The sequence below is a fragment of the Zootoca vivipara genome, chromosome 6, assembly GCF_965207765.1.
Source record: "Zootoca vivipara chromosome 6, rZooViv2.hap1.1, whole genome shotgun sequence".
NCBI lineage: Eukaryota > Metazoa > Chordata > Lepidosauria > Squamata > Lacertidae > Zootoca > Zootoca vivipara.
Genome location: NC_142589.1, coordinates 61,050,182 through 61,069,282, shown reverse-complemented (window position 1 = coordinate 61,069,282; position 19,101 = coordinate 61,050,182). Strand labels below are relative to the sequence as shown.

The 19,101-nt window shown below is 46.9% G+C and overlaps 1 protein-coding gene across 4 annotated transcripts; it reads right to left on the bottom strand.

Moving 5' to 3' along the window:
- Positions 1–3,220: 3,220 nt before the first annotated feature.
- Positions 3,221–13,264, bottom strand: FAM110D (family with sequence similarity 110 member D). Of its 4 annotated transcripts, XM_035121022.3 has the most exons (4): positions 13,132–13,264; positions 11,880–11,985; positions 8,685–8,817; positions 3,221–6,143 (listed from the first exon to the last, which is right to left on the bottom strand). In XM_035121022.3, the coding sequence occupies exon 4, from the start codon at positions 5,817–5,819 to the stop codon at positions 4,767–4,769; it is 1,053 nt and encodes a 350-aa protein (XP_034976913.1). In that variant the 5' UTR covers positions 5,820–6,143; positions 8,685–8,817; positions 11,880–11,985; positions 13,132–13,264; the 3' UTR covers positions 3,221–4,766. The 4 variants fall into 4 exon arrangements, with proteins under 4 accessions (XP_034976913.1, XP_034976914.1, XP_088528466.1 ...); XM_035121023.3 differs by lacking the exon at positions 8,685–8,817; XM_088672340.1 differs by lacking the exons at positions 11,880–11,985; positions 13,132–13,264 and adding an exon at positions 10,016–10,764.
- Between the last annotated feature and the right edge of the window lie 5,837 nt (positions 13,265–19,101).

Sequence of the window (19,101 nt, the reverse complement as noted above, 5' to 3'; positions counted from 1 at the left end):
CGCCAATCAATGGAAAACCAAAATTGATATTTGCTCCGATTGAGCACTAAAGAGTGGCTTTTCACAGGGAAAGCTCATGCTTATATATGTGCTTGGACGCAGAGATTTCAATTGTGGACCTATGCCTGGAAAAAGCGAGAGGAAAGGTAAGTATGGATAAGACCAGAGAGAGCATTGGCTTTGCATTCTTGAGTCCATCACTGAAGATGCTCCATTATCCAACTCTCCTTTCACAAAGTATCTCCATCAGTGCTGGCACCATTATCCAGCAAGGAAGGGCCTTTGGGTTTGGGGTGCCCTTTTGCTGCCTTGTTGCCAGCTGGTGACTGGGTGAGCGTGGGCAGTTCAGCAGCCTTTCCTGGGTTCTGGCCCGCATGCTGAGCAGAAAGGGGGCATGCCTTCCTTGACCGTTCATGGTGACCCTTTTATTTGCAGTATCTTTCTTTGGATTTTCATTGACAACTGTATAATAATAATAATAATAATAATAATAATAATAATAATAATAATAAACAGGAATGAGCAAAAATGGTCTCTTAAAATTCTCCATGCCATTCATGGTCAACAAATTTTGAGACTGGGGTTGTTGATGCATATTCTTGGAATGGGGAGATTAAATTCACATAATAATTTTAAATATATATACTGTATATATATAGAAAAATCTTTTCTGGGAAATTTTGGCTCACTTGATGTTCAACAAAACTCTGCTGTTAGGAATGGGAATTGTCCCCTGCCTGGAAGTGCTGCTGCCAGTCAGTGTAAATACAGAGCTAGATGGACCAAGCAGCCTGACTCCATATACGACCGCTTCCTGTGTTGTTCTATGTTCTTTTTGGTGGATGAGCAGTGGTGGGCTGGTGCCCATTGGGTGGGAGGTGGGGAGCCCAACAGTAGGGGGAGGCAGTGCCAACTGATTTTGGTTTTGTCCCCATCCGCCTCCCTGCTGAGTTCCACCAGGGCACTTGGGTGCTGGCTGCCCCATTTGCTCTGTGGCCAGTCTCCACTGGATATGAGAATCAACAGACAATGAGAGAGGGAGCTTCCCATATCCAGTGGAGACTGGCCAGTTAAACCACTTTAAGACTGGATCCGCAGTTGCATCCAAAATACATGGATGACAAAGTTGTAGATGCCATTCTACTGAATGTACCCCAGCTATTCAGGAGAAAGATGGAAGAGGTTGAATTCAACTTTAGTTGTAGCTGAAGATTAGGAGTGCAGCTGAAAGCAAGAGGAAACCAATCACAGGGTATTGAAGTAAAAGGTTCAGGGTGGAATGGATCAAATTGTGCTTGTGTTTTTAGGGCTGTGCTGAAATTTATCAGAAAATAATTTTCTGGCAAATTTTTGAATTCAATCTCTTCTAACTTTCTCCTGAATAATTTAGTCTGCATAATTTAGTCTGCTTCTACTAATTATGGGGAACTTATGCAGGGCCCTGAAGGCCATTAGAAATCCAATTCAGCAGTCCTTTGGGCTTTTGAGATTTGCACTCTTCAAACACTTTAAAAACATGTTCTGCAATCATGAGGGCTAGAAACTTGGGTTTGTTTTAACATGAAAGCAAAGATTATCAGGAGGTGGATTTGAAGAGAATCCTGCTAGTCTCCCAATAAAAGGCAGGTGCAGTTTTGACGTAAGATGATCTTCCTGTATTCCTAGGGCTGCCACCAGGTGGCAGTATTTGTACAGTCTCGGGAAGCAAAAGAGGAACACCTAGGACTCAGCTATACAGCTGAAAACAAAACGTTTTGAATGTATTGTAAAGTTCAATATAGAATTGTGACACTAGATGGCGACTGTGAGCTATAGCAAACTCAATGCATTTTTCAAAACGGTTTTTTAAAAAAACATTTTCACGTTTTTAATATGTGTGTAGATTCCACCCTATTTGCAACTTTCCATGCATTACATGGCAGCAAACCCAGGTTTGTTACATAACACATACGGTTTTAAGAAATAAATAAATAGAGGCAGAGCCTAACACAATGAGACTTGGGACCACCAAACCTTTCCTCCTCCCCATGCTGCGGTCTCATGAAAATCCCCACATTCCCTGAAAAATGTCTATTGATCTGGGTGGAAAGCTACCACTGCTTATTTCTGGAGTGAACAGCATCATTGGGGTGTGTATGAGGGGGTTAGTTTTGTTGGAAACATGGTACAGGATGGAAAAGGTTAAACCCTCCCTTCTCTGTGGTATTGATCACCGGAGCCCTCCTGTAGCTGCTATTTGACAACTACCACCAGCGGCAGATACGTGAAAGGTAATCACACGTTTCATATATCCATTAGTTTGGCCACAATCAGGCTGTGAAGCTCTTAGGGTGCTGAACTTTTACAACAGTATCCACATTTACAGACTTTTCAAATGAAGCCCAGAGCCAGCCCAACCATTGGGTAAAATGGGGCAGCTGCCTCGGTCAGGTGTCAGAGTGTATAAAACCCTGCGTGTCACATGTCTTGATATTAAACTAGCTGTGGAGAGACACCAGCATGATACTCATGGATGATAAGGTACCCACCAGTACTGCCTATGGTGCCCACAAAAGGTTTCAGTAACTATCCCCTCAGAACCCCACAGGGCACAAGAGTCCACTTGCTCTTCCTGCTCAGTTCCTATTTGCACTGGATCAGCCCCTCCTGCAATGAAAACGCCCCCTGAAGCAGGCCCACATTTCTCTGTCTATCTTCCTAACCATTATGAAAAGAGAAGAGGTACAAAGAGCTTCTCTCTGTGGCCATATGTGGCAGTGGGCAGCATAGGTACCTTTCCCTCTCTGAAGTGCCAGCTAATGGGAGTTGCCCCATTATTTTGTGGTCTAGCTTCATTTTCTGTGCTTTCAGATGGGGTAGCCATTTTGTGTTCTGCCACGCCTCACAGGAGCAGCCATTCTGTAATGGGCCCTCATGACACTTGCTCACAATTCCAAATGCACCCACTGGCCCCAAAGATTCGACAACCCTTAATAGTAGCCTGATGCCCCCAACTGCAGTGCAGGATGTTGCCTTTTTGAACCCAATCCCTTGACCGAAGACGACCTAGCAGCTGTCCTAACTGTTTCACCCAAGCTTCATAGAGGGATGCTGGAGCTGAGGAACCCATAGTTGAAGGAGATGATTGGACTAGATGACCCTTGGGGGTTCCTTCAAACCCTGCAATTCTTTGATTCTATAATTTATGACATTTCTGCCAGAAACCTTCGAGATGGAGCGATTCTTCAAAAAGCTTTACTTTTATTAAGAATTCAGGGACAGAGGTAACAGTTCTTAATTGTAAATAAGATGTTAGCTGGCCCTCAGGAGGACCCATCAGTTTCGGATCAACGATGACTTTGTTCTGCTTTGGACCGTTGGAAGCAATATGCCTCTGAATACGAGTTTCTGGGAATCACCATTGGGGAGAGTGATGTTGTGCTCAGGCCCTGCTTGTGGGCTACCCATGGAGGTGCCTGGTTGGCCACTGTGAGAACAGGATGCTGGACTACTTTGGCCACTGGCCTGATCCAGCAGGACACTTCTTACGTTCCTGGCCGATCATTAAGAAAAAGGTTGAGCGCTTCTATTAATACCCATTCATAAAGCTAACCCCATCTTCCTGAGCCATCAAAGCTAGTTCTGAGGAAAAAGAAAAGAGATACGAACATGGATTTTGCTTTGAATATCTGGAGACTCTCTGAGGAAGGAAGGCACAGAAGGAAACAGAATTGGGTGCAGTACTGAGGGCCTGCTCTAGAGATTGTGCAAGTTCAAAGATTGCGTCTGTTCTTCCTGCTTTCATTTCACGGAATGGCTCAGTAGAGTAAGAGTCAAGGGCCTGGCAACCACAAAACGTTTCTCCCAGACTGCATGAAAATCACACAGTCTGGACTGGAGCTTGTATACACCCCACTAGCCACAGTGGTGGCTCTCTGGCAGCTTGTTGCTTGACAACATAGAAGGGCTAAGCCTGAGAAGTGCTTTGTAACACTAATGATCTCCTGTTGATCATGTTTGCATCACGTCCCTCCACAGAACTTCGGGGTTATCCCATGAGATGCTCTGGTTGTATCTTCATAACAACCCTGTGAGGTAGGCTAGGCAAAATGCATATGACTGGCTCAGGGTCTCCCAGGCAGGTTCATGGCCATGTGGAGGATTTGAACCCAAGCCTTCCCTGTCCAACACTCTAGCCCCCTACACCATGCTCGCTGTTGAGAACTGCGGGAGGGGAAGATTTACTCACACTCCTGCATGGGGAACGTATGGCTCTCCAGGTGTCGTTGAACTCCAACTCCTATCAACCTCAGTCCACATAGCCAAGAGTCAGGAATGATGGGAAATGTAGTCCAGCAATATCTGGGGAACCACAGGTTCCCCATCCCTGCTATAGAACGTATACTTTATAAGCTGGTCACCACTACTCACAGCGGGGAAAGAGAGGAGGAAAATTCTTTGTCCCGAACCCCCAAATTTTGCCTTCATAATTTAGGCCTCAGTTGAAAATCACATTGGTCCTGACATGTGTATCCCTTTCTACTTCACAGGCAATGCAGGACTGTTTTAAACAGCATCCATCATACACCACCTGCCATAATTCCATGGTGAGAGACACTCCCTGCTCGGCTTCCCATGTTGGGAATGTTGCCATCATCAAGATGGCATGAACTGGGCCCTTACTTAGGCACAAGACTGGCACTTGCAAGGTTACAGGAACAGTGAGGCCCAGCCGCCTGGCCTTCCCTTTCCTGTGGTAAGAATTGCATTTGAGACCATGTTTCCATTCACACAGTGGACTCCTTGGCCACAGACAGGGCCTGCTGGCAGCTGTACAGCCATTTAATGACACGGGCGTTTCGCTCAATGACAGAGACTGACGTGAGTGGCTTCTCGCTCAGCTCTTCTGCAGACAGCTCCTCTTCGTTGAGTGAGAGACGGTCATGCTCAGAACTGGCTGACCCCACACTCCCCAGGACCACACAGGAGGACCCCAATTCCCAACTCCCCGGCTTGAACCGCTCAGCTCCCAACATCTCTACCAGGTTCTGGTCCAAGCCGCAGTAGTTAAAAAAACGCTCTTTCTCTGAGAGAGGGAGAGAATAACTTGGTGCCAGCTCTCTCTTGGAGTCTGATGGTTCTGGGCTCGTGGAAGAAGAGGTTTGGTCCATAACCAGCTGGGAGCTAGGCTGGTGTCCCAGGCTGCGTTCAGAAGCACGTCTCACGGACGTCCTCATTAGAATGCCTACTGAATTTATGGTCCTCGTTTCCTCCTTTTCTGCCGGCACCCAGACCATGGAGGTTTCTTCCTGCGTGACTTGTAGCTGTCCATCTCCCAACATGCCTCTAGAGGAAGGGGAGGCACCATGCCCATCTCTCAACGGGCTTTGAAACAGCCGCCTCACTAGGCTGTAGCCTTTGGCGTTCTCCTTGTTGACAGCCGAACAGTCCCGTTTCTGCCGGTAGATGACAAGCGAATCAGGCCTCAGCATGCGCCTGCCACCCCCTCTCCGTGCTATGGGCAACTGAGGAGAAGGAGGCAGCTTCTTGGGCCCAAGGCCATCTTGGCCTACCTGAGAGAACTCGCCTTGTTGGTGGAGGGTCAAGGCTCTTCTGCCGCAAGCAGACGACTGGAAGGTGTAGCAGAGCAGCACTGGCTCTTGGCGACTGTTGATAACTTGTTGAGATTTGACGTATTTGGCTTTATCAGCCTCAAGCCTTTCCACGGCACTCGGGGTCCGCCCCCCGGTACTCCCCTCTAGCTGCTTACGGAGGTAGTCGGGCCCTCGGTTGAGCAGCCCAAGAGGGGAAAGTCCTTCTCCGGGAGACAGAGGCCTCATTTTATGTCCACAGTAGTGGGATAATGAGCAACCTTCAGTTTCAGAAGGAGAGTTGTGAAGAGACTTGCAATGTCAAGCTATCTCTGGGAGGTTGGGATGGCCAGAGCTTTGCCCTGAATTGGGCAATAGGTTAAGTTGGTGGTTTCACCACTCTAGGTTTTGGCTGGCTTCTTCAGAATCTGCAGCTGAACTCCTATGGCAGCACTTGTAACCAGCTTCCTGCTTCCTACTTCCTGTCATTAAAACTTCACGCTGTGAAGATTAGGAAAATTCCTTTTCTGTGAGTAGAGGAGTGGGTGGGTTATCAACAGGTCAACAGTCGCCCTAGAAGCAGAGAAGGTGGTCAATTAGTGAAAGAATACAAACTCTGAATGAGATCTGTCAGAGGAAATGACTCTAGAAAGAATGGAACAGTTGGTGACTAACAATAATAATCCTAGCAGTGAATGATTTTTGTTGAATGAGGTGAGCAGTTGTTGGCGTTGATACACTGTTGACCTATAACTGATTCGGTGAATTGCTATGTTTTGACTCAGGCTACATCCACACAGTATGTTTAAAGCACTATGATACCACTTTAACAGCTATAGCTTCTCCTAAACTAAAGCATCCCAGGAACTGTAGTTTGTTAAGGTTTCTGAGAGTTATTAGGAGGCCCCTATTCCCTTCAGAGAGCTACCATTCCTTATGCCATTTAAATGGAAATTGCTATCAGCAATGAGTTTCCTATGCTACCCCTTGTTCCAAGGAAAACTAACCCTGGGTAAGTATCTGGAAGCCAAGGAATCTTGCACCCCTCAGAGGCTGGGGTGGCATGCGACAATATTGACCCTCTAGAGAGGTGACTCACAGTCTTGGAAGCATGAGCAGGGGAAGAATTTCAGTGTTGTGTTCTAGCATCAAAAGACTCCATATTTGAAAACCAGGCCAATGCACCTGCCCCAAGGAAGGTACAGCCAAGAGCCAAGACAGAACTCTAGACAGCAGCACTTGAAGTGGGAATGACCTGACCAGGAAAAGGAAACTCTGCTGGGCATGTTGTCAAAGCGCTCTGATTTTTGTGTGCTGAGGTTCCAAAAGGAAACAAAGCAGGAAAAAATAAAGGAGCCAGCAATCTTATCTTTACAGTCTCAGCCATCCACAGGACAATGCAAACTCTGCCAGGGAAAAGGGGTATCTTTGCACTCCGCTCCAGGCGGTCAGTTATAGGAAGGAGGAGACAGCGGGAGGCTGGAAAAAGCCACCACAGTGTCATGGTTTCGCCTTCACTTCTATGCAGCTTGGAATAATCTAAAGGGGTTTTGGCTTACGCGGGACCTTGATGTCCGCTTCCTTTTCAGAAAGAAATGCCAAGAAACTCGGGAGGTGCCTTTGGACAGGATGGCTTGCCTTTGATCTCAGGGCTAGCAGGGAAGAGCTTAGAGGATTCTGATGAGTCCAGGGGAGAAGCAGGGAGGAAATATGGCAGGTCACTGGTGGAACCTCATTGGTAAGACCCACTAATCCATTGGCTAAGCATGGCAGAATGGGAAGCTTTCTGGCTTGTCAGATTTCATGACTGCTAACCTAGGGTCTAGGGCCCTTCCAGACTGAAGGGGATTGTGTGTGCGCGCACTGTGCAGGTTTATTCTGCAGCAGTGTAGCACTAGCATGTCATTAACACATTAATAGGGCATTGTGGTGGATTTCAACTGAAATGTCCATGCACTAATCCCCTTTATTAGTTGTTCTATGATGCTTCCCCAATGTTATTACATTCATTGCCATCTGAAAGTGCAGATCCAACCTCCAAGGAATGCATTGCTGCTGCCATTGTGGCAGCAACAGCACTCCTTGGCAGCGCATCTCCACCCCTCATGCCACCTCTACGGTGGCCTCTGGGTGAATTGGAGGCTCAGCTGGTCTCCTCCCAGCTCTAGGGAGGAAATGGTGGGGGCTGCCCTCTGCAATCTTCTGGGCTCTACACCTGCCTGGCATAATTCAGAGCAGGCCCCTTTCCCCCTCCCCCCTGCAATGGCCTTTGATTCCCACTTCAACCACTGGCTAAGGTTGATTTGATTACCTCAGAGAATTCTGGGAATTGCATCTCTATGAGGGGTAAACTACAGGGCCCAGAATTCTTTGAGGTGGGAGAATGCATGCTTTAAAGCAGAGTCGGCAAGGCTTACCTTGCCTGGGCCGGTTCACTGCCACGAAGCCCCCTCCGTGGGCCGGATTGTGGGCGTGCGTGAGCACGCGTGCACGCGATTTCCTGCATCTGCAGAGACGCAATTTCCGGTACCATGGAAGCAAGTCCCCGCGCTATGCTGCGCCGGTTTAGTGCAGAGACTCACCAAGTGGCATAGCTGCCAAGTTTTCCCTTTTCTCGTGAGGAAGCCTATTCAGCATAAGGGAAAATCCCTTAAAAAAAGGGATAACTTGGCAACTATGCCAAGTGGGTAGCTCTGTTTGGGGGTGGCTCGTGGGCCGGTTAAACGACCCCTGTGGGCCGCTTGTGGCCCATGGGCCTTAGGTTGCCGATCCCTGCTTTAAAGGTACAATGTGTACGCAGCTAGATTGTAGAGTTGGAAGGGACCACAAGGGACATCTAGTCCAGCCCCTTGCAAGGCAGCAATCTCTTGCCCAACGTGGGGCTTGAACCCATGACCTTGAGATTAAGAGTCTTATGCTCTACTGAGCTATCCCTTGAGTTGTTTTTAGCTGCAACCTCACTTAAGAACCAGTATATATGCAAATATAAATTTTTGTCTCATTCTCATGGTCCTTCTTGTTGGAATAATGCACATCTTTGTTGTTGTGTGGACTATTAATATAATTTGATATAGCTGGGATCTCAGCAGGCCTTAACCAGGTCCTGGCACTTACCAGTAGTTCAGAGGTGGTAAATGCCTCCCCCTCTTTCACTCCTCCCACCCAGTAGGAATCACAGGTGGTTACTTTTCTATTAGTAGAGACACAAATGGTTCAGCAACAGCCACTACACCATACACAGGGGGTCCTGAGAACAGAAGGATAAATGGGATTCACACCAAATATCTGGCACATGCTAAGTAGCCCAAAGCCATTTGTCTCTGGGAAATGCAATGAGTATTTCCTTGCTACGTTAATCTAAATAGATTTAAAGAGTTCTCAGAAACAAATTTAAAAAGCCACACTTGGCCACTTGTTTTTGCAAATACAGTGGTACCTCGGGTTACAAACGTTTCAGGTTACAAACGCCTCAGGTTACAGACTCCGCTAACCCAGAAATAGTACCTCAGGTTAAGAACTTTGCTTCAGGATGAGAACAGAAATCGTGCTCCGGCGGCGCAGCGGCAGCAGGAGGCCCTGTTAGCTAAAGCAGTACCTCAGGTTAAGAACAGTTTCAGGTTAAGAACAGACCTCCAGAACGAATTAAGTTCTTAACCAGAGGTACCACTGTAATGTGTGATGTAAATAGCGGGGCTGGGGGGGGCACTTTTGGAACCTAGGAAGCTGCTTTTTACTGAGACCTTTGGTCTATCTAGTTGAGTATTATCTGTGCTGACAGCAGCAGTTCTCCAGGGTTTTGGAACAGGGGACATTCCCAGCCTCACCTAGAGATGCCAGGAATGGAACGTGAAACCTCCTGCAGGCAAATCATGCACTCTCCCAATGAGGTACGGCCCTTCCCCTAAACATAAAGCGAGATTCTAGTCCTCATCATTCTGAATAAAGGTCTGAGTTAAAGAAGAACGTAAGGCAGCTGTCTTACACAGAGTCAGGCCTTTGTCCATCCAGCTCAGTTAAGCAGGTCAGTGTAGATCCAGCCTGGCTCTTTCTCCTGACTGCATGGGCTTGTCTAGGAACCGAACCCAGGGCCCTCCTGAACCCAAAGCAAGAATCCTACTCCAGAGACCGATCGACCTCAAAGACCAACAAACAATACTGAGGTAGATGAACCAATGGTCTGAAATTCCTCTGGATGCAGTTCTCAAATGTAGCTCCCTAGGGAATTAGGCCAGGGCTTTTCGTCATCCATGCTATTCAAGATTCCTTAAATGCAGATATTGGGGGAAGGGGCGGGTTTCAAAGGAGAAGCTTTATATACGGAGAACATTTATTCTGTCACCAAACCGTGCATTACTAGTTTATCTTATTTAGGGAAAATTATACATAATAGTAGTAAAACCTCTCATTGTTATATATGAGAATGAATAGGGTCACCTAACACCTACCCAGTGAAAGCTATTATCCTTCGGGAATGCCATAACAGACAGGTCTTCAAACACAGCTTCTGCAAGTGGCTTGAGCAACTGTCTGGCTCCTTGAGTCACCCCAAATGTGAGTCCAATGTTAATCCTTATGCAATCAGCCATGTCAGCTTTCCTGTAGCTTCCCAGCCCTATTGCAAGAGGAGAGGAAGCTGCAGAGGGTCCCCATTGCTCCATCCCTTGTAGCGAAAAGACCAGCTGTTTCCTGAGCTGTCTGCTACCCACTGCCTCTCCCTTCCTCTTTGCCCTGTGCAACTTTTTACTTTTGTCTGGTATTTGCCCATGGTTTTGGGCAAAAAGCAGCACTAAGGGCCTCTCCAGACCGAAGTTTTATTGGGGGTGTATTATTTAAGCCACAGAAGATGTGCTGATTGGAAGTGAAGCAGTGTAACTTTGGCAGGAGCAAAGAATATTAAAAGCAGGATTGCATATGGCTGCCCCAATATCATCATGAATGTTGAATAAAAGGGACATCTAGTATATCTGGTTATCAGTACAAAGATAGAAATTGCACATCCTGGAAAAGGCCCGGATTCCTTTGTACAGCCCCTCAAGGGATGCCCCTTTCCTTATACTGGGTCTCCTGTAGAGCCAGCCTTGCACCAGGCAGAGTGTCAGATGCTGGGCAGACTGCGTCTCCTGCGCCCCAACTCCTAGTCATTCCCACCCTTCTGAGCTGGCACCTTCCAGACAACGTATTTATTGATCATTCCTCCTGGCTGTGGGATGTTTTCATGTCTCCTTGTTAATAATCCACTCACCTCACACTGCCAAAGCATTTCCTGTCACTTTTTCAAACTGCAAAAAACTCCGGTATGGATAGCCTTAGGTAGGCCACCATCTTTCATCATGTGCTTCCCTTCAACCCCAGGGGAATAATAATACTAGATTGGCTTATAGGGTTTGAGGAAGGATTGCCAAGATAGTTTATGCCTTAAGCATAGAATCAACTGTAGAGTTGGAAAGGACCACAAGAGTCGTCCAGCCCCCAACCCCTGCAATGCAGGGATATTTTGCCCAACATGGGGCTCAAACCCACGATTAAGCGCCTCATGCCCTACAGACTGAGCTAGCCCAGCACTTAATAAAAGTGCTATATAGGAACACCAAGTCTTCCTTTCAATACTGGGCCATTCTACAATATATTTAAAGCAGTATCATGCCACTTTAAACCATCATGGCTTCCCCCCAAAGAATGCTGGGAACTGTAGTTTGGTAAGGATGTTGAGAGTTGTTGTTTTTTGTGGGGGGGAGGGGCTATTCCCCTCTCACAGATACAACCCCCAGAGTTTCCTGGGAAGAGGAATCGATCACTAAACCATGCATGAAATTGTAGCCTTATTATTGTGTCCATAACATGCTGCAGAATACAAGCATGGGGTTGGGATGGGTTTTTGGAAGACGCCTGTGCATGAATTTGTTTTATGTGTGTAGATCAGTGTATGCTGACCAACGCACAGTCTTTGCACACCCAACAATTTAGAGGAGCCCTCAGAGAGCCAGGACTGGCTGCAGCCGCCCATCATTTTTTTACTCTGTGGCAATGCAAAAAACCCGATTCCTTGCTGCCACGCACTCTGTAGGCTGACCCCAAGAGGAGGACATCCACCTCCTTCTAAACCTTGCAAAGGTCAGCCAGCTTTCTCCCTAGGACATCCTCTCCAGGCTACAGAACAAGACCCCCCCAATTACGGCTGAACTTTTTGCCTCTTGAATCCACAGCTATAAATAAGCACGCCTGGGGCAAGCAGCCTCCCTCCTCCCTGCGACACACCCGCCAAAGGCGGGTTTTAACTACAGGGCAGCCCTGGCCAAATGGGATACCTACGTGCAGCAGACTGAGAAGAGAGAAGAACTCCAAGAGTCGCATTCTGGGTTGCTCACCACAGGAAATACCTGCTAGCAAAGCAGATGGGTGGTCTGTCGAGTTCTGCCTGTAAGGACAAAAATGAAAATGGGGTCTCAAGGCATTAAGCAAAATAGAAAGCTGCCTTATATCGAGTGCTCAGCAATGTCTGCACTGACTGGCAGCAGCTTTCCAGTGTTTCAGGCAGGATTCTCTCCCAGCTCTGCCTGGGGACCTTACAATATTCTACCACTGTGCTATAGCCCATTTCCTGGGGACCTGACAATATTCTACCACTGTGCTATAGCCCATTTCCAGAGGGTGGCACACAACAAGTTTATTGTGTCCAGTGCTTCTGTACACTAAATCCCATTTTGTCACATGCATATAAACTGTTTTCCTGAAGTTTGTGCACTGGTCTTTATTGATTGATCGCAGGGATCTGCCTCCTGCCCTTCAGTTGAATTTATAGGGCATGTTATTTTCAAAATATATAAAAATGTTAAAAGTGGGCAAAAATACACCAAGAATAGCAGAATCTACAAGAGCAACACCAACCTAAAAGATCCATACAATGCAACCATCAGCAAAGATCAAATAGATTGCGGCTGAAAGCCTATACACACACGCTTTCCTAGGAGTAAGCCCTATGGAACTCATTGCATAGGATTGCTCTGTAAATGAAATTAAAAGATCTGAGAAAACAAGAAGGTGTTCACCTCGTACTCATAAAAACCCGTTGTTCGAACCTCTCCATTGTGTCTACCAAAAGTTATGCTACAACGATGCATTTGTTAGTATTTATTTACAGTACACAAGACTCCTGGTTTTTTTGGGGGGGGGGGGTTTCATAGAGCTCAAAAATCTACATGCCATCCAAATTCATACAGCACAAGATTCCTTTGGGGAGATTTCCTAGAGCAGGAAGATCCTCAGTTCATCCAAGTTCATAAAGCACCCCCCCCCCACCTGAGCAGCTAATCGGACACCACCACCGTTCTAAAAAAGTATCCTCTTTGAATGCAGAAGGTCCCAAGTTCAATCCCCGTGGCATCACCAGGTAAATCTAGAAAGATACCCTGTCTGAAATGCTGCATAGAAAGGCAGCCTAGAAAATCCTGATGAGCAAATGGCCTGACTCGGTATAAGGCTGCTTCCTATGACCCAACCTCGCTGGCTTTGGAGGCAGGGAGCCTCTAGAAACAGGTAGGGTTATACCCAAAGAGGCACTCACCTTGCTATCCTGGCCAAAGACATGTCAACGCTGCTTTGCCATCTCCAGCAAAAGATGGGCAGACAGACCAGCAAAGTGAGCTCAGCAGCCGCAGCAGCAGGCTGGCTGGTAAATATGAGCAGGGCAGGAAGACACAAACAAGCTCCCTCCCTCCCCTGCCTTAACCCTTTCTGAACTGAGCTGCCCCAGGCATGATGCTATTGACCCCTTCGATGCCACAGTCTTTACAGTATTGGCCCTCAGAGCCTTCCTGCATTTCTGCCAACATCATTAACCCTTCTGCTTCTCACACATCCCTCTGTGTTGCATTAATCACTTTTGTTTTCAGAAATCCAAAAAGCGAGGAGGACTTGGGTGTGTGCCATTTTTGCATGTGCTGCACCTGCAACAAGTGTAAAACTGACTTGTTGTGTCTGTAAGAAGCTGGTGAAGTATACTGATGGTCGATTCCACATTCAAAACATGTGTAAAGGACATGGTTCCCACTATGAAGCCTGCAGACTAGTTTGTTAAAGGTGCTGGGAACTGCAGCTCTGTCAGGGATAAACAACAGTTGTGTGTGTGTGTGTGTGTGTGTGTGTGTGTGTGTGTGTGTGTGTGTGTGTTTACACACTCTCACACCCCTAAATCAAATATTTTGAGGGTTGTGGGGACATTTGCAAATTGGAGATACTGCTGTGGGCATGACATTCCCTACAACCAAGCTCACACTTCAGCGTAGTGTATAGGTTATAGTACAGGGATCGGCAAAGTTTTTGTGGCTTGGGCCAGTTCACGGTCCCGCAGACGTCGCAGTGGGCCGGAGTGTGCGCGCGCATGCACACGCATGCATGCGCAAGCACTATTTCCGGCACTCCTTCTGGCGTGGAGGAGGCATGCGTGCGCAGCTTCCCATTGGCTGCAGGAGCTTTAGCGCGGTTTAGCACGGGAGCCGACTGAGCGGGCGGCGGGGTCCATGGGCCAGTTATACGACCCCCATGGCCACTTGTGGCCCATGCGCCTTAGGTTGCCGACCCCTGCTATAGTGTATAACACTTCTTTCAAGCTTAATTTCAGCACATGGGATGAGTAGGGAGAGGGGACTTTGTGGATAGAAGGAAAGGCCTTTTGGGGCATATGTGTGTCCACAGGTGCCATGGCAAACTTTGCTGCCCTGAACAACTTGGGCCCTAAATATCTGGACATCCACCTCCATCCATACAGACCCTCTTGATTTTTAATATCGGCAGAGGGGCCCCTCATGGTAGTCCACCACCCTCAGAAGTTCAAGGAATGGCAGCCCGGGAAAGGACTTTCTCTGTGGTTTTTAATCGTATGGTTGTTGTAACCTGTCCTGAGAGCCCCATGGTAAAAGGCTGGTTTGATCAAATAAATAAATAAATGGCCTTGTTGTTGGCATTCGTCCGTCTCAGGAGACAATGGAGGAGTGTGCCTTTAAGGGCGAAGTCCAACTGTTAGAAGATTGCACCATCTGCTGTAGCTGTAGAGACCAATACAGGCGAGACATGTTTTGTTGCAGCTGGGGCAGATGAAGGTATCTGGTTGTGCTGCTGCAGGTGTACCACGGTGTTTCAACTCTCTGCACTCCTCCCAGAAGTCATTCTCCTCTGGTCACCACTATGGATACATGACCTGCCTGTCTGTCCGTTTCCAGGCACTGCAGGGTCATAGGTGCCAAGTTCTGGATTGAAAAATCCGGGATCAGCAGCGCCACGGCACCCGAAGTCGCTTCTACGCACTTCCGGACATGCGTGGAAGTGACTTCTGGCGCTGCGGACATTTTGGGAATGGGCACAGCGGCATCGGAAGTCGCTTCTACGCATGTCCGGAAGTGCGTAGAAGCGACTTCTAGTGCTGGCGTGGCCCCAGTCCCCTGTCAGTTTCTAATATTTTCTATTCTTAGGTTCAGTTCTCCACATTTCCACATAAGTTTAATTTTTGAACAACAACAACCCCCAAACATATAAACAAACACATATCCTCATTTTAAAAATCACCAGCATAAAGTGTACATTTGTATGTGATTTTGCCTAATATATACATTTTTGCACTTCAATTATCCCAAATATAACACATTCTTGTATGTTACTTTCACCAACATGTGCATCCTAATGCACACTTTATACTGGTGGGCATTTCCCTCTCTCTCTACGGGTTTTCTCATACCCCCTCCTTTTCAGAGGATCCTCGATATAAGAAAATCCGGATTGAGGGATGGGAAAGTGCGGGAAGGGAGTCTTTTGGAAGAGAACGTAAGGTGGACAACAGAGAATTAATGGAAGTACAGAAAGCTTACTATCCACACCAAATGGCAAGTCTGATTGGGTGAGTGGAGCCCTGCCCTGCGAACCTCAGACAGCTCCCACTGGCCTGCTCTCTTACTTACAACCTGGCATGAGATGTCGGCTTTCTACCCCTTCTTAGTACAGTATTGCCCTTATAGGGAGGAGAATGGAGACAAAACTAGAATAAGTTGTCTCTGCCTGTTATTGGCTCTGGCGCCACCTACTGGGATCCTCCCTCCCTACAGTGCTACCAGCTCCAGTGGACACCAGTCACCACTGGCCCTGAGATTACAACAATCTACTATATAGGGACGCGGGTGGCGCTGTGGTCTAAGCCACTGAGCCTAGGGCTTGCCGATTGGAAGTGAGCTCCCGTTGCTCGGTCCCAGCTCCTGCCAACCTAGCAGTTCGAAAGCACGTAGACAGGAAGGTAAATGGCTTTCCGTGTGCTGCTCTGGTTTCGCCAGAAGCGGCTTAGTCATGCTGGCGACATGACCCGGAAAAACTGTCTGCGGACAAACGTTGGCTCCCTCGGCCAGTAAAGCGAGATGAGCACCCCAAGACTGGACTTAACTGTCAGGGGTCCTTTACCTTTTACTATATAGGGCAGGTATCAACGTGAGTCTCTTATTGCAGCAAAAGCAGCGTGTTTTAGCACCTTAAAGACAAACATATGCATTCAATGTCCTAAGCGATTATGGACCAGAAAGTCCACTTATTCAGATGCATTAATATCTAATTGTGGCCCTTGGGTCTGTCTGGCACTGACAGGGTTAAGAGCCAGAGCCTCTTTTCTGCCCCACCCTGCCCTGCTCCCTCCCAGTCAAGAGGAAGTTTTGATCATACTCTTTCCTGGGGAGATTTAAATTGCAGGAAGCCTCAGTAGAACCTATAGCAGTTGCCAGAGGTTATTTTTGTGGCTGGTCTTTGAACTGCTCAGAATGTGGCTCCTTTTTAAGAAAAACAATTAGAATATTCTTTTCCCAGTAGAGTTACTATAGCAAATGGAAAATAAAACAAGAGAAATGTTTGAGATATAAAAGACAGGAGATTACTTTTAAACTGTTATCACACAATATATAATATACAAAAGAACTACAAACTGTTTTTATAGATTTTTTTATTTTTATTTTAGACCACTTAAGAGATTTTGTTACAATCAAACAATAATTGACATAAACTGCAATTCCCCCAGCACCAATACATAACAAAGCAGTTCCATTTCTATAAAGAGCCTCTGGACATCCTTTTTATGGTATATTCATTATATACATATAATGTGGTGGTATCAGGGGGGTTGTGCGTAATCCAGCTTTCAGAAGTTTGGGGGCAGTCACACTTTGTTCCCCATCAGTGGACATCCCATAGTTTCCTGCTGAAATCATGTCACTTTTTATGCCGCAAGTGGTCTGGAGGGAATTTTCATCTGGAGATCAAAAGGAGACACAGATGACATTCATGGGCACAGACTTTTGTTAGGGGGAGCAGAACTTCAGATTTGTATTGATTTGCATTGATTGGGGCGGGGCAGCTTCCCTCCCCTGGCTACGCCCATGATGAAGTTGATTAGATATGCTGTTCCAACCCACTACGAAACTCTTGATCTGCAGATATTACAGCCCTAAAGCTAAAATACCCAGACTCTTGTCCTGTGTTAGGCACAAGGCATCCCTTGAGACTGGCCTGGAAGCTGCAGCTAATGTGGAAAGCTGTGGCCAGGTGACTGGAGTGGATATGTACACATTCAGCCTGTGCTGAGGCCAGTGCCAGATTTACGTATAAGCTAAACAAGCTACAGTGGTACCTCGGTTTACAAACACAACTGGTTCCCCAAGTCTGTACTTAACCTGAAGCGAACTTTCCCACTGAAAGTAATGGAAAGTGGATTAATCTGTTCCAGACGGGTCTGTGGAGTACTCAACCTGAAGCGTACTTAACCCGCGGTATGAGTGTAATTGGTCCCAGAAGTCCGTACTTAACCTGAAGCGTACTTAACCTGAAGCGAACGTTCCCATTGAAAGTAATGGAAAGTGGATTATTCCGTTCCAGACAGGTCCACGGAGTACTTAAACTGAAAATACTCAAACCGAGACGTACTTAAACCGAGGTATGACTGTATAGCTTAGGGCCCCACTCTCTTGGAGGCCCCCCAAAAAATTAAAGGAAAAAAACCAGGATGTACATTTCCAAAACATAAGATACAAAACAAATAAAATAAAACCTACAAACAGCAACTGTGTTTTGTGCTGTGTAGGCTTCTATGGTGTAAGTAATGGGCCACGCCTGCTAGCCTGCTCCCTAAAATATCACTAGTTTGCTCATTTCTATATATAGGGTGCCTACATTCTGCATGTGCAAATGGCTTTAGATACGTATTAGGTCCATAAATTACCATATAGCATATATTCAACACAAAAAAGCAGCGACAATTTGTTGTTGACAAAGGACAGCTGAACATATGAAGGGCCCCATTACCTTCAGGAGCTTAGGGCCTCATCAAACCTAAATCCGGCCCTGGCTGAGGCAACTGCACAGGCTGCCGATCAGGTACTGGGCAACGTTCAAGTTCTTGTTATTAACATATGAAGAAAGCCCCTGAACAGCTTTGGACCAAGTTACCTGAAAGATTGCCTGGCCCTGTATAGACCGCAAAGATCACTTAGATCATTTGGGGAAATTCTATGGGTGTCACCACGCCCTACAGAATATCACAGGGCAGTGACCCCAAATGGGTATCTCCTGCCATGTGGAAGGTCCTGTGCTCTGCCAGTCATGGAGCATCACCCATCCGTTGCTTCAGGTGTCTTTTAAACCTATCTATTTTGCTTAGGCTTCCTCTGTTACCTGTTAGGCTTCCTCTGGACCCTGCTATTTCTGAATTCCTCTTTTAACCTGTTTTTGATGTTGCATCTCTGCTTTTTATGATGCTGGGTTTTCTGTTGTTTCATTTTGTATGCCGCTTTGAGATTTTAAATCATTCATTGGCTTTGAAATGCTGCTAAATGAATGAACGAGCAAACACAGACAAACTGGTATCTTGCTCCTTAACCTCCAAAGATTTAAAACTCGCCAGCCAAACCAGGGTCCCTAAGCATGACTTCCTGCTGAAAGATCCCCTTTCCTTCTTCCATTGCTATATCTCCAAAGTGGAAGATCCCGCATGTCCCATCTGAAATAGCAATCTGGGGCTGGGGTAGGAGGTCTCGGTGCAAGGAAACCTTGCAAAAGTAGCTTGAGTGACAGAGACAGATGCTGCCACCGAAGCTTCTCCAGCTGTCCAGATAACAAGGCCAAAGGGCAGGGGGAAATTGCACACAGCTATGTGGAAGGATATATGGGCATCTCTTGCTGAGAAAAGGAAAAGCAAACCATCAGCAGCAATCTTCTTCTTCCTTTGGTGATCACTCGTAGCCGAGTAAGATTGTCTTCCATAAACACGATTTTAACAATGGGTCTGTAAGTGACTGTGGAGGCCAATTCTGGATCCACACGTCCTTTCACAGTGGGAGTTGATCACGGTGTGGATTTGCCAAGCGTGCCTTCCTCTTAGCACGTTTATCCCTTGAGTCCTGAGATCGAGTTTCTTCAGCTATGGCTAGTCAAAATAAGTAGCCTCCTAGAGTGCAGCCAAAGCCTTGATCCGTGGTCTGGCTTGCACAGCACAATAAGCCAAACAACGGCTTAC